This window comes from Bactrocera neohumeralis, chromosome 6 (assembly GCF_024586455.1).
Source record: "Bactrocera neohumeralis isolate Rockhampton chromosome 6, APGP_CSIRO_Bneo_wtdbg2-racon-allhic-juicebox.fasta_v2, whole genome shotgun sequence".
Taxonomy (NCBI): domain Eukaryota; kingdom Metazoa; phylum Arthropoda; class Insecta; order Diptera; family Tephritidae; genus Bactrocera; species Bactrocera neohumeralis.
The window spans coordinates 47,186,750-47,200,683 of NC_065923.1; the positions used below are offsets into that span (position 1 = coordinate 47,186,750).

General features: G+C 39.5%; 1 protein-coding gene across 6 annotated transcripts in view; it reads left to right on the top strand.

The window, feature by feature from the left end:
* Nucleotides 1-13,934, top strand: part of LOC126762568 (regulating synaptic membrane exocytosis protein 2) — a 421,139-nt gene that overhangs the window by 283,017 nt on the left and 124,188 nt on the right. For 5 of the 6 annotated variants that reach the window (XR_007667481.1, XM_050479418.1, XM_050479416.1 and 2 more), the window contains 4 exons: nucleotides 9,195-9,440; nucleotides 9,872-10,191; nucleotides 10,257-10,505; nucleotides 10,826-11,067. Coding sequence is in view for 5 of the 6 variants with exons in the window: in XM_050479418.1 (XP_050335375.1) it covers nucleotides 9,195-9,440; nucleotides 9,872-10,191; nucleotides 10,257-10,505; nucleotides 10,826-11,067 (1,057 nt within the window). In the remaining variant the exon portion in view is untranslated. The remainder of the gene's footprint in view (nucleotides 1-9,194; nucleotides 9,441-9,871; nucleotides 10,192-10,256; nucleotides 10,506-10,825; nucleotides 11,068-13,934) is intronic. The other variant, XM_050479420.1, reaches the window with a different exon arrangement.

The following is a 13,934-nucleotide window of genomic DNA, read 5'->3' on the forward strand; positions in this document are numbered from 1 at the left end:
AGAGACAACAATTCCTGATGGGCCATGACTGCTTCAGGGAGTAACTCCATGGATTCATCATGACAACACAAAATTTTATATATGCAACAGTGTCAATGACAATTAGGAGCATATCTTTTTCTTCTGCCCGAGATATGTAGTGGAGAGAACTACAATCGAACGAATAGCAAACCAAAGGATGACGCCCAACAACTCTTATAAGTCATATGCTGCAATCAAAGTTACCATGGGCGAAAATGAAAGAGAGGGCCGCAAAAGCAATCCAAGAACTCAGGATAAAAGATCGGCAGCGGAGCAGCGTAAGACCAGCTGAATAAACCCGCAGAGAGTTTGTGAAGAAGCAGTCCAGCTTGGTCCTGCGAAGTAATGTTTAAGGACGGTAACGCAGGTCAACTACAAGCTAAAGCAGCCGGCGTAAAGGGTTTAGTACGTAGCGGTACTACACCGCAAGTCCATTAAAGATAATACTAACTGGATGTGGTTCCGAAAGAGGTGTTTCCTTAGCGGGCAATATGTATCGTGTATGCTGTCTTTCTACCTTTCTATAGCGGGGGCAGTTTTGGAAGATTTTCCTTTCGAAACAAAAAAAAAAAATCAAATATATGTGCATAAAAAAATCTACTAATAACTCAATTGTGGAGGAAGGCAATATCTTAAAAGATATACTATTCCAGGTACTCATTTCATTCCAGTGTTACTTTTGTGCCAATTTTGAACAGAATTCACCAAAAAACTTTTTGGATGAAGCTATATGCGATATCTGCTTTGGATCAACCACAAATGCCAATTCGATACGCTCTTTCTCTGGTTACTTATATCTAAAATGAGTGAAATAAAGATCCGTTTTCATAATTTATTGAACCTCTCTGTCGATCATCAAACCTAAACCGTCAATTTTAGTAGAAATAAATAATATCGTTACGCAGGCATAATCTAGCTACAAGATAGATGAACATACAGACACAGATATCTAAGGCAATGAAGCAGCATCTGTGACTAACATGTTTTCGGAAAGCCAACATACAAGGTCTGTCGCAAAAGAAACAGGACTGTATATTTTGATTCAAAGCAGTTTCCTTGTGCTTCGATACAGTGTTATCGGTCAATTAGCATTTCAAATGAGTGTTTAAGGTCATTTTTCGGAATGCTCTTGAGAATATCGGTCGTCGCCTTTTGGATAACTGAAATGTCCTGAAACCAGTGTCCTTTCATGGGCAAATAAAGTTTTCCAAATAGGTAAAAATCACAGGGTGCCAGATCAGGTGAGTAGGGTGAGTGATTAATGGTTAATATGGAGTTTTTTGTCAAAAAATCAGTGACAAGCGTCGACCGATGACACGGCGCATTATCGTGCAACAGGCGCCAGGACTCTGCCTCACGGTATTGTGGTCGAGCACGACGAATGCGTGACAAAAGACGCTTCATAACACCAAGCTAAAACACAGCATTAATCGTTTGGCCAGGTGGGACGAACTCTCGGTATACAATACTCTCGGAATCGTAAAAACAAATCAGCATTGTCTTTATTTTTGACTTCTGAAGACGACCGACTTCTGATCGTCACAGAGGTCCTCACGACCTTCTTGGAAATCGGTTAAACCACTCATGCACATTACTACGAGATAGGCACTGATCACCATAAACTTTTTCATCATTTGAAATGTTTCAGTAAACGTTTTCCCAAGTTTAAAACAAAATTTAATATTTGCTCTTTGCATTTTACGACCGATGACCAAAAGCTGCTGTCACTTTTTGATCGATAACATCGATTGTAGTTATCCAATTGTCTTAAAATTTTTACGAAATGTCAACAAGAGATCAAGAATTTTTATTTCATATACCTACCAATAGGTGGCGCCACCAGAAACAGTTATATTTAAAAAGTTCTGTTTCTTTTGCGACAGACCTTGTAGTTTTAAAAGTTTCAGAAAACTAAAGAAAAGAAAAGCAAAGTAAAAATTAGTATTATCCATTAATACTAAAAGAAGAGCTTTGCTGCCGATTATGGAAATATATTAGAGAGTCATATCCCTTTTTTGTATATGAATTCGGAAAAAATTTAATTGAGTTTTTTACATTTTCGCACAAATAGTAAGTGTTTCTCCTAAGTTTTTTGAAAATTTGAATATTATGTAATAAATTTGCGCTGTAATCAAATATTTATAGAACAATGCGAACATTTATTTAAGCTTTTTTGTGTTATTGTAATCAGTAGCGTTCATTTTTCACCTTCATGCCGCGTCATAAATTGCCTTACCAAGCAATATCAATTTGAATATTAAAACTACCGCCTACACACACACTCAAATGTATATACCTTCGAGAGTGTGTATGTACTGCATGTCAAATATGGCACGATTGCAACATTAATCTCGAGCGCCTTTAACAGCGAACTATACGAGTGTGTATGTGTGTGCCTAGGTGTAGTGTGCGCTCACAGTTATCTGCAAAATCCATTTATTATACTACGATTGCCAAGCCAAAGGCCGACACCTGTAGTGCCTGTCATTATTTATATATATGAAGCAACGGTGCATATGCCAGTCGCCCTGTGTGGTTGTGTGTGTTCGCGTGTTATTATAAAAAATTACTTTTACAATTTTCGCTCGGCTGCCACTGCAGCTGTACTCGCCTCACATGCAATTCTGAGGGGTAGGGCGTGACCTGCATAACGACTCACAAGTAGATTTCTATATTGATAATACGCAGTTGAGACTCTGTCATGTTGGTGACCCACTCAGCTGGGGCCAGCAAATAATTTTGCAACTGAAAGTGGGTGTGTCTGTATGCATGCGCGCGTGTTTTCTTCGGAGCCAAGTGTATGGCAATAATATGAGATGGTAGCTGCCGATACTGTTGCGCCCAGTGTCTCGCCCGTCTGTGACTTAATTAAAACGACAAAGCCTTTTGCAGTCGGCAATGCAAGCGCTGCTGCAATACACATACCATACATACATTTGGGTAGGAAACTACTGTGCCATACATGTATATACATACACATATTAACAGGGTGTAACTATTCAACTGTAGAAAAGTGACCAGCTCCTGACAATATTTTGAAATCTGAATAGGAAATTCATTCTTTTAGCAGCTAGTTTCATGTGGAACGGACTAAAGCATACCCGCTTATGAGACTGTCGGTTTTCAATGCTCGAGCTTGTGAATTTGAAATCGTAGCCTAAGTTAAAAATCATGCAATATTTAAATGGACCAGAATTTTCATGCTAACCATAAATATCACTAGTTATTTATCATCTGGACTACGAAAACCAAAATAGTAATCCTAAACACAATTTCTCGATAGAGCGTTTCAAAGCGAGGACGTCATTAGACCATATATTTATATTATAATGGAGTTCGGGAATCCCTAGCGTTTTTGAGACAGTTCATAAGTCACTTAATTCTAATACTATAAATACCATTATACCGTTATATAAAATATTATTATTCTTAACAAACTCTACAACTTTCCTCCTTGGGGTCCTATTTACGTCAAATCTAAGCATATTTTTATTCCATCTTTAGCCGTCACTCGCACTTCAATGATAGGCGATATAGAATGGTAATTATATTGCTTACCCTGAACAGGATATATTAAGTTTGCCACACAACTTTCAACAACCAGAAAGACACATCGTAGATCTTATAAAATGTATAGTATATACAAATTACGAGCTGAATCTATTCAGCCATGTCCGTCTATATTTCCATCTGTATATGTGACCTGGTCTACGAAAAGGGAGCTAACGTGCGAAAACTAGTTTTCTGGGAAAAGCTGTTAAAAATAATCGTCAGTTTTTCGTTATCACATTAATTGTTCTCCTTTTTTTTTGTCACCTAAGTCCCCTTTCCGTATACCAGGTCACATATATGCAAAATAGTCCTTCAGCTTACGTGATATCGATCTCTTTCTCCTGAAGAAGCTGCTCGTTTGTCGGAACCGTCGATACTGGACCATTATAGTACTTTTATATAGCTGCCATACAAGCTGAACGACCGAAATCAAGTGCTTGTATGAAAATTTCCTTAATTTGACGAGATAACTTTATCAAATTTGGCAAGGATTATTGTCCAAGGCAGCGCTGCAACTTTTAAACTAATATTTTTCGATTGGTCTGCTATATAATATATGTGCCATACAAACGGAGCTCGCAATTTCTAGTTTTTGGATGAAAACTTCTTTATTTTTGAAAGATATTCTAGCTTGTGCATAACCGTAATTAAGGTTTTTTCCTGTTTTTATTACCTGCAAGGCGTGTGTTATAGATTATCAAGAAATAATTCAAAAGAAATCCATTGCTTTTTCAATAGATGACTTTAGTAATCAAGTAAGTTATCTCACATTGTCTACCATATGTGGGATAGGGTTATGCGATTTAGCGTTAAAAAGATGCGATTTTGTTTAAAAAAATATTGTCAGACACACGTCAAAATTGTACAACAGCAAAGCGAAAATCCGTCATATTTTATTGATGTCCTTAGATAAAGGCGAAGGAGCAAGTTAAGCAGTATAGATGGTGTTTATGGTCCTATTACTACAACAGGAGTCAATTATATGAAATTTTGGTTTCACTGATTTCGTTCCAAAGAGTTTGTAGTCAATGCTGCTGTAAGCACTGGAAGATCAACTGTCGAAAATATTGGTAACCATCCGACCATCAGGTAAGCATTGCTTCGATTACCCAGGAGCTAAGCATGGAATCCAAAACCTTCATAAGCCTGGTTATAAAAATGGCATGAAAATATGCAAAAAATATCATGAACGCATCAAAACTGCTGAACTTCATGAAACGGTTCATCATTGGTACTTCTCGGACGCTGGTTATCAAAGTTGTTAGAAAAACAGCGAGGTGGAAACATTCAGGCACTTGCATCTCCGTTGTCCAGGCTTTTCAAGACTGAGGTTGCAACATCTCGTCAGTCGTACCTTCGTCATAAAAGAAGACTTGTCCGCATATCCGATATCATGTTGATACTGCCATTAACCGCCTCAACAAATTTGTGATAGAGAGCGCTTTGTCAATTTTTAATGCTGCTATATAAAAGGAGTTCAAAGTTCCACAGAGAACCGGCGTTCTAAGATTTCCAAGTGAAGTCCCCTTGAGGATCGACCTCTTAAAATAAGCGAACCTGGTTACTTGTGATGAAAAGCAGGTCACTTACGACAACTTCAAGCGAAAACATTCGTGGTCGAATTGCGCCCAGCCGGCACGAAGGGTGGATAGAATAACAGAAAGGGTTTGTTGTGTGTTTGATGGGATTGGCAAAGTATCCTTCTCCTGAATTCGGATCTTTATTCGCGACAATTAGACCGTATGAAGTAAGGAATGTGCAGAAGTGAACAGCTTTGGCCAAAAAGAAAGGAATTTCCTTTCAAGCCACGCCTGATCGATAGTGACTCGCCAGTAGTGTCATTAGCTTTGTAAGGATAATCTTATCTGATAGACTCTCAAGGCTGGCAGTGAACACCGCGATTTTTGACAACTTAAAGCTTTTACTTGCTATAATGCTTCTGAGCATTGTTTCAGAGGTGAAAACATGAGTTAGTCCACGAGCTTTAAAAGAACTGGTGCGTTGTCGTTTCTCACGTCTAGCAGCATATGTGTATGCATTTCGGCAAAGAAAAACTCCACTTAGTTTTCCACCACACTATTTAAGTGTCAATGCAGCCTTATCGTAACACCCTTTATATGCTTACTGAAGTCATGTACAATGCAAAATGTTAACATTGTACAGTTACACAACTGTTGCGCATGTAACGGTATGCGTGCGTGCCACAAGTGCACTGGCTGCCAGTTGCTGTGTGAGGTTACGTATACGCCATGACACATGCACAGCAAATATTTAGTATCCGCTATTCTGTGTGCCATTCATCTTGCTCAGCGCTATTGCACGTTTTATGTTCTATTTTTATTTGTCCCTTTTGTTGTTGTTGTTGTTTTCATCCTTTTTGCACATTTCATATCATCCTGCAGTTGCTTGTTAAAGGCGCGTAAATAGGAAATGCACTCATGCAAGCAAATTATAAGCCATTGTTATCCTTTCCGCCATCGCTCTTCAACCGACCCTCACCCGCCCTATCTGCAGCACGTTTTTGTGTTTGCGTTTGTATTTGTTGTTGTTGTTGTTGTGCGCGCAGGATGCTAGTTCGTTTTACATGCGCAATTCATTTATTATTATTCCATTTTTTTTCCTTTCTCCTTCCGTGCACTTAAGGCTAACGCTGCGCATTTAATGGCATTTGAATAACTATGAAGGTGTTAGCCATCGCCTGTTTTATTCAGTACTTTGCTCCCACTGATTTATTACCTTCGTATATCGGCAAGAGTGTACTTAAGGGAGTTACGTTTAAAATAAATTGTGTGCGAATTAGATATGCAGCGATTAATAAAACAGCATGTGATGCAGCGTTTTTGATTCAAATTGGTTGGGAGTGTTAGTTGAAGGTGTTCCTCCGAATCGAAACTCTATAGGGAAATTTTATGTGAAATTTTACGAAAGTTGTAGGCTACCGAACTTATACGAGTACGATTAGACGGCAAGTCCAAAGAAGTCATATTTCAAGTCTCATTGTGGAAGGAGGGGAAAAAGCTGTAAAACTATGGATCAGAAATTTTCCGAATATTTATAAATCAAAAAGCCTTGCATGCTGCGTTGGACAACAAGTCAACCCTCCGATTAATTGAAAGAAACATTTGAAAAAAATATAAAAATAAAAACCAATAACTGAGTTTGAGATAATGAAAACAAGCTGCTTTGTGTCGCTGAAACTAATGGATAGGGATAAGGACTTTTAACGTACAGGATGACAAGCGGGTTCAAATTCGAGTGAAATGTGGCCATTTTTCAGTGATTTCCTTTTCAAATGGTTCAATAAGTAGTTACAACCTGCAAATAGTAGTAGTCGCCGTTATTAGTCCTTTAGTTTCCAAGGTAGTTAAAAAACAATTATTCTATGGGCATCCCTTGCCAGCCGACTATTGCATTTTTCCACGCTTTAGAGGCGGTTTACCGTGTGCAATCGGATGACTGTCAATTGGACTTAGAATGGGGAATGATTGAGTCATTTTTCATCCATTACACTGGCCTACACTCATTTTGGTGCCTAAGATTTTATACCTGATTTTGGATGTATTTTGTGAGTAGATAGGATAAAACAAGTCACATTTTCCATATCAACTCTTGTTCATAAGAAAGAAGAAAAAAACATGCGCGCAGAGCTGCACCAAACCAAAAAATTTTTTTTGTAGGCCAGTGTTACCAAATATCGCTGCAAAAACTCGGGTTTATTACGCTAGAACACCACCAAACACTCCCCCGAATTATCAACTCGTCGTAGTTATACCCTGAACAGGGTATATTAAGTTTGTAACACCCAGAAGGAAGCGTCGGAGACCCTATAAAGTATGTGTATGAATGATCAGTATGTTGAACTGAGTCGATTTAGCCATATCCGTCTGTCTGTCCGTCTGTCTGTTTACATACATATATACATACGTACTAGTCCCTCAGTTTTTAAGATATCATTTTGGAATTCTACAAACGTCATTTTCCCCTCAAGAAGCTGCTCATTTATCGGAACTACCGATATCGGACCACTATAACATATAGCTGCCATGCAAACCAAACGATCGAAATCAAGTTCTTGTATGGAAAACTTTTGCATTTGAGGTGGTATCTTCACAAAATTTGGTATATATTATTTTCTAAGGCAACAATGTAATATCCAAAGAAATTGTTGAGATCGGCTAACTATATCATATAGATTCCATATAAACTGAACACATAGTTACTAAAAGAAATGCACCTGTGAAGGGTATTTTAGCTTCGGTGCAGTTAACGTTTTTTCTTTTTTTTGGTTAAAAGTGAACTCGCGCTGCACACATTTTGCCCAGAGCTTTTTCATACCCAAATATTCATGAATGCTATGATGCATACGGCCAGTTGATATCTTTAGAGTGCCTGCCATCTCGAACAACTTCACTTTGCGGTCACCCAAAATTATCGTGTGCACTTTTTTCATGTTTACGTCGGTAGTTACATCTTTTGGGCGTCCAATACGTTCACCTTCTTCGGTCCCCATTTCATCACGTCCAAACTTAGCATTACAATCCTTTATGGTTGAGTTTCCTGTGGCTGTGTTCGGAAATACCACATTAAGGCAACTTTTTTCTTCAACCGTATTTTTCTCCTTTCGAAAAGCAATATTTTATCGACACGCGAAATTGTTTTTATCCATTTTTGCACAATAACAAAAGTGGCTGCACTCAAAATGGTATAGTCCACAAACGAATGATCCGACATCTGCCATACGCGCCTTTTGAAGGTAAGGTTGGATTTAATTTCAGTAGTGCTATCTAAGTGTCTGGCGGAGGTCTTTCAATTGACTTATTATATTGTTGATGGTATTTTAGGTACCTTAAAGGAGATCAGCGAGAATATTTTTCTGTTAATAACACAGTACAACAGCTAATCTGGGGGGTGAGAAATTCCAAGTCAGGGTGATGGTACTTGGTCTGTATAGTAAAACCCTCAAAGGGTTTGGCATTCGTATGTGTCAGTTTTTTTTGACCTTTTAAATTTTTTCCTTATCTTGATGTTTTTTCGCTTAGTTGTAACATTTTGGCAAAAACATGGTTTAACATGAAAAGTCACATTATATATATATATATGATTTTGATAATTTTTGGGTAGAAGATTAAATATCTGAAGGACACTACTTTCGCAAAGATTTCTCCTGATATATTTATTAAAGTGGTGCCAAGCCCATTTCTTTTTTTATACCTCTTCTCCATCATCTGGGTTGTGAATCTGTATTTTTTGAGTTACACGCGATCTCCGACAGTCGCAATACACAAAAGTTTCTCCACAGCTGCAGTGATTCCGGCCTTCTCCGTAAGTGCCACTTAAAACAATTTTCTGCCAGAAAATATGACTTTCGGAATCCAAAAATTGACAAAGATACTTTTAAAGAAAAGGTTTAATTTTACGCATAATTTTTGTTTTAATCGCAGTAGATTTGCTCAAGGACCACCGTGCATGGCATTTCTGATATATCGTAAGGCATTAAGACTTTGTGTGCGCGCTCAATTTCGAACGAATATCTAAGAATGACTGCAAATTTTCTTATGGAAGAAATTATTATGTAACCAATTACTTGTGCTTTTGTATTAATGCTCTGCAAACACTTTCAGAATATGTGGCGCTGCAGTGTGTGCCGACGAAAGATGGCGTCGCGTGTGTGCATCCCACAGGACTCAACCGACTCCATGTTGGACGTGCCCGTGCTGGAAGCGCTGCAGCGACGACACTCCGATGCCAAGCTCGGCTCAACACAGACATTGGCACCGGCAAACGGCACCGCATTGGCGCCGCCACGCAGCCCCGAATGCCGGCGGCATTCCGACGTCTCACCCGCCTCACTCAAAGAACTCGAAAAGGTAAGCGATGTTCCAACAACATCAACAACTGTGTGTGTGTCTGCCGCTGTAGTGCTTGCGTCTTGTTACATTTAGTTGTTGCAATAAGAAACGCTTAGTTTGTCTTCTTAGTTGGCTTTGCTTTGTTTGAGTTGAAAATTGTGTTGTGTTGTATTGTGTTCGTTTATGTTCGTTCGTCAACTAAGTTTGTGTTTGCGTTTGGGTGAGTGTGCAAAAGGAGTGGGCGTGTAGAAGCGTGCGAAACCTCAGTACTCACTTTCCGTACCTTCCGTACCTTTTTCGTACTTTTCGTACCGACCTAATGTGTAATGTACATAATCACGCGATGCCACGCGCCAAAATAACCGTAAACGCTACACACCACCACCACCACTCTCGTGTAATCCACACCCACCCACACCCAACCCACAACCTGTACATGCAAAATGCAGTTGAAGGGCAATAAAACACCGGGCGGTGATTTGGACTTTCGTAAGGGTGGACGCAGCATGGCGCCGAGCCGTTCATCGAGCCCGCCACGGCAATCGGACCTGGATCAGCAGCTACCGTTCGGAGCGCCGCTGTCGCGCATGGCATCACGACGGGGCTCGCGTGTGGCGCGCCAACACAGCTATGATGATGAGATGAACAGTGCGAGTATGGCAGCGGCGGGAGCGGTCGGGGCAGCTGGCGGTCTGGGCGCGGCAGCGGCTGGTGCACTGGGCATGATGGGCGGCGATCCCGGACTCGGCATACCAGCTATGCCAAGAAGGTTAGTTTAAGCAGGTGAATTCTAAGCGACGACTTGGACTCAACTGTCATTTCCACGTTCTCTAGGAAATCCGCTTATGACGTCTTTGCGCCCAATCTGCTACAGAGTGCGACTCCTGCGACAACGCAACTTCAACGATCACCCGGCGATGGTATGTCGCCACAAATTGCTCTACCTGGTTCGCGGCGACCCTCCTTCCGTGTGCCACATCCGTCTGAGGATCTGCAAAACGACGAATCGCCAAGTCCCGATAAGGGCAGCCCTGTGCTTACCGTAGATGATGACAGACGCATACGTCGACGTGGATCACAACTGTAAGTACAAGCCGAGAACCTTTAAAAATATTACTGCTCTTGAGGCTCTTTGAAAAGTGAGCTTTTGCAGCTGCGTGAGTTGTAAATTTTCTAACCTACTAAAGAAGCAAGTACGGTTCGCTTGTGTCTCGCTACAAGAGTCTTAAAAACTTTGATTATTAAAATTGGTATTTTATGTCGCTACCTTGGGTAAAACTAGAGTGAAGTGAAAAATCGATAAAAGCCTCAGAATATGTTTCAATTATATTTCATCCACATTTAATTTCATATTTTCTTAAAATCCGTCTGAGCTATATTTTAATCGGCAAATCCGTTCTTAGTCCCGATTTGGCGGCGCTGCAGCAACGCGGTGCATTACCAACCAATCTGCCCGCCACCATACCACCTCCAATCGCTTCTTTCACCGGACCCAATTTGGAGGATCTCGAGGCACCACGACGTCAAACATCGATGGATGGTGAAGCCATTAAAATTGTCATACACGATGTCGACTCGGGACCCATTTGCTCATCGAAACGTAGAATTGTATTACGCAGAGATCCCACGGACAAGGCACATCGCAGTGAGTACTAATCTTTATCATCAAATTAAGTGAGATATTTCGAGGTAAAATATATTAAGAAATAATCAATATTCAGCGAAATATAATTTTAAGGCTTGAAGGATATAAGACATCTACAAAATTATAGCTCTGAACTCATAGCTCACGTAATTTTAAATTGAAATAAAATAATTTAGTTGCCAAAGGCTGCTGGAAACATTTCTTGCATTTAGTTACTTTATCACTACGCTAAGTATTGATTAATACATGTCACGTATAAAAGCTTTGCATATTTATGTTTTTGAACAAGACCGATCCTGTTACATTCGCCTTAAAGAGAGATTTAATTAACTCAATTATAGAAAGATTGAATCACTCACCTTTAATTGACTAATTTGTGGCAGCATTTGAAAGAAATTCACTTGAGATGAGTTGAATTAAATAGTTTGTCTGTGCAAAGTTGATCTTAAGATCAGTTAAGTAATACGAATTTCAGGTATCTTTTTGATTAAGTCAATTAGCTAGCCAAATTTAAAGATCAAAATCTTGGTCTAACTTATTTGTTATTTTAGTTATATTTAGTAAATTTTCGCCCACATCAACTCAAAATTATATAAAAGTAAATTCAGTTCAATTTAGTTTAGGACAGCTACTTAATAGCCTTCTCACGCAAGAATTAAGTAAACAATTAACCCATTTTTTTCTATCAAAATGCTAACTTAGATCAATTTAAAATAAAAACAAATATTATTTTACTAAATTAATACTTAATCAATTGAAATCAAGTTGAAACTGGAATGCAAACCTGTAGGTTGTTAACCAAGCTGTAAATTTCCTTGTGTGCAATGATCAAGCAATCAGCTGTTGAAATTAATCATTAGAAGAAATGTAAAATGAAGAACGCAAGCAATTATAACAACTGATAGGTTATCGAGTAGCTGTTCGAAAAGCAAAACTGGTTTCACAATTATAATTTTAATGTACTAAAGGGTGGTTCATTACGAGGTTCCCTATTTTTATTAAGAAGAAACGCAGAACTTCACATTTAATGAGGAATGTTTATTATCATTCCAAAGAACATTCTTTGGCATTTATTTTTTGAAGATTATCTCTTTCAAGTGTTGACCGTGGCTCGTTCGAGCATTTCGACTGGTAACTGACGAATGACACGCATGATATGTTTCTTCAAGGCCTGAATCGAAGCGGGATTGTCCGCATACACTTTAGACTTTACACATCCCCACTGGAACAGTCGAACTGTATGTCTTGGTGGTCAACCGTCCGGTCTAAAACGTGAAATTATCTGCTCACCGAAGTGTTATCTCCATAAATCAATTTATTGACGAGATGTGTTGGAAGAAGCGCCGTCTTCTTGAAACCAAATGTCGCCGATATCACGAGCTTCAATTTCAGTCATCAAATAGTCCGTTATCCTGGCGCGATAACGGTCGCCATTGATAGTTAGCTTCTCACCGACATCATTTTTCGGTCCATATGATGATTCCAGCTGCTTACAGACCACATCAAACCGTGAATAAAACGACAGCTCTTGAATCTCTTCTGGTTGCTCTTCGTCTCAAATGCAGCAAATGTCATTGTTTACATACCCATTGAGCCAGAAATCGGCCTCAACTCTGAACAAAATTTGGTTCGGAAACGTCGAATCTTCATGGATCTTCTTGGATCTTTGCATGAGCCCATAGAGCGAAGCTATGTCGCTTGGGAAGGTCGAACAGTTTCAGTTCTTGCACAATTGCTTCTTGATTTGTACGCTTTCAATTTAAGATCTCGACGCAAAGCGCGCCAAATCGTTCCATACGTCAATCCGAGTTGCTGGGAACGGTGCCGAGTCGACTCTCCACGGTCTTCGTGTACACTCTCAGCTACGGCTGCTATATTTTCTTTACTACGTGCTGGACGTGGTCTATTCGGTCGAATATTAACCAAGATGTTTAATGGGTCTTAAGACGGATGATGGTGTTGCGAATAGTACGGTCAGTAGGCAGATTATGTTGACCATAAATTGAGCGAAGCGCACAAAACACATTCTTTACAGAACGTGAATTTTCGTAATTAAGTTGAGCGATTTGTAAATCGTTGTTTTCATTATGAAATACCCAACAATATTGAACAAAAGTAACATGACAGCTTGACAGGACTCACGCGTGATTTATCAAAAAAAAAAGGCTATTGAAAAAGTACCTCTACTTTTATAAAAAAAAAATTAAGCTTCCATTAGGTCTCCCCATATGTATCCAAACAAGCATATTCTTACCATCGCTTGGCAGAATCATGAAGTGCAAATAGTGACTGCTGAGTTTTTAATAAATTGAAATTCTAGCGATTGCATTGCCATAACGGGACTTTGACAAAATCAAAACCAAAAACGTTAGCAAAGTGAAATGTTAGAAATTCAAACGAACTGCTCATTGTGCGCTGTGGCTTTCTGGTCGCTGACAACCCAGCCGGACGCCAGCAGCGCTGGAGTGACTAACAAGCTTTTACCCATTCACATGTACATTTGTATATTTGCAATTGCTGAGTGCAAGTCATTGGACGTTTCGCCACCGAGTGCTTACCGTTTGGTATTCACCGACAAGCCAAGCCTTTGCTCTGATGTTCCTCGCCGAACAAATCGAATCGCTGCAGCTTCGTGGCCGTGTTTAGCGGAGTGCAATGGAATGCATTCAACTGGAATGTTGTGGAATGGAATGTGACAGTTTCAATGCACAAACTGTTATTTCATAGAAATTGTATAATCTTGATTAATTTAATGTGCATGGAAATGAACTTATCAAGTGGAAATTTAATGGACCCTTGTGTTGTGATACGCTTTGCATTGGTTACTTGGTTGAGGTGTAAAGTACATGAAATACACTTATGGAGGA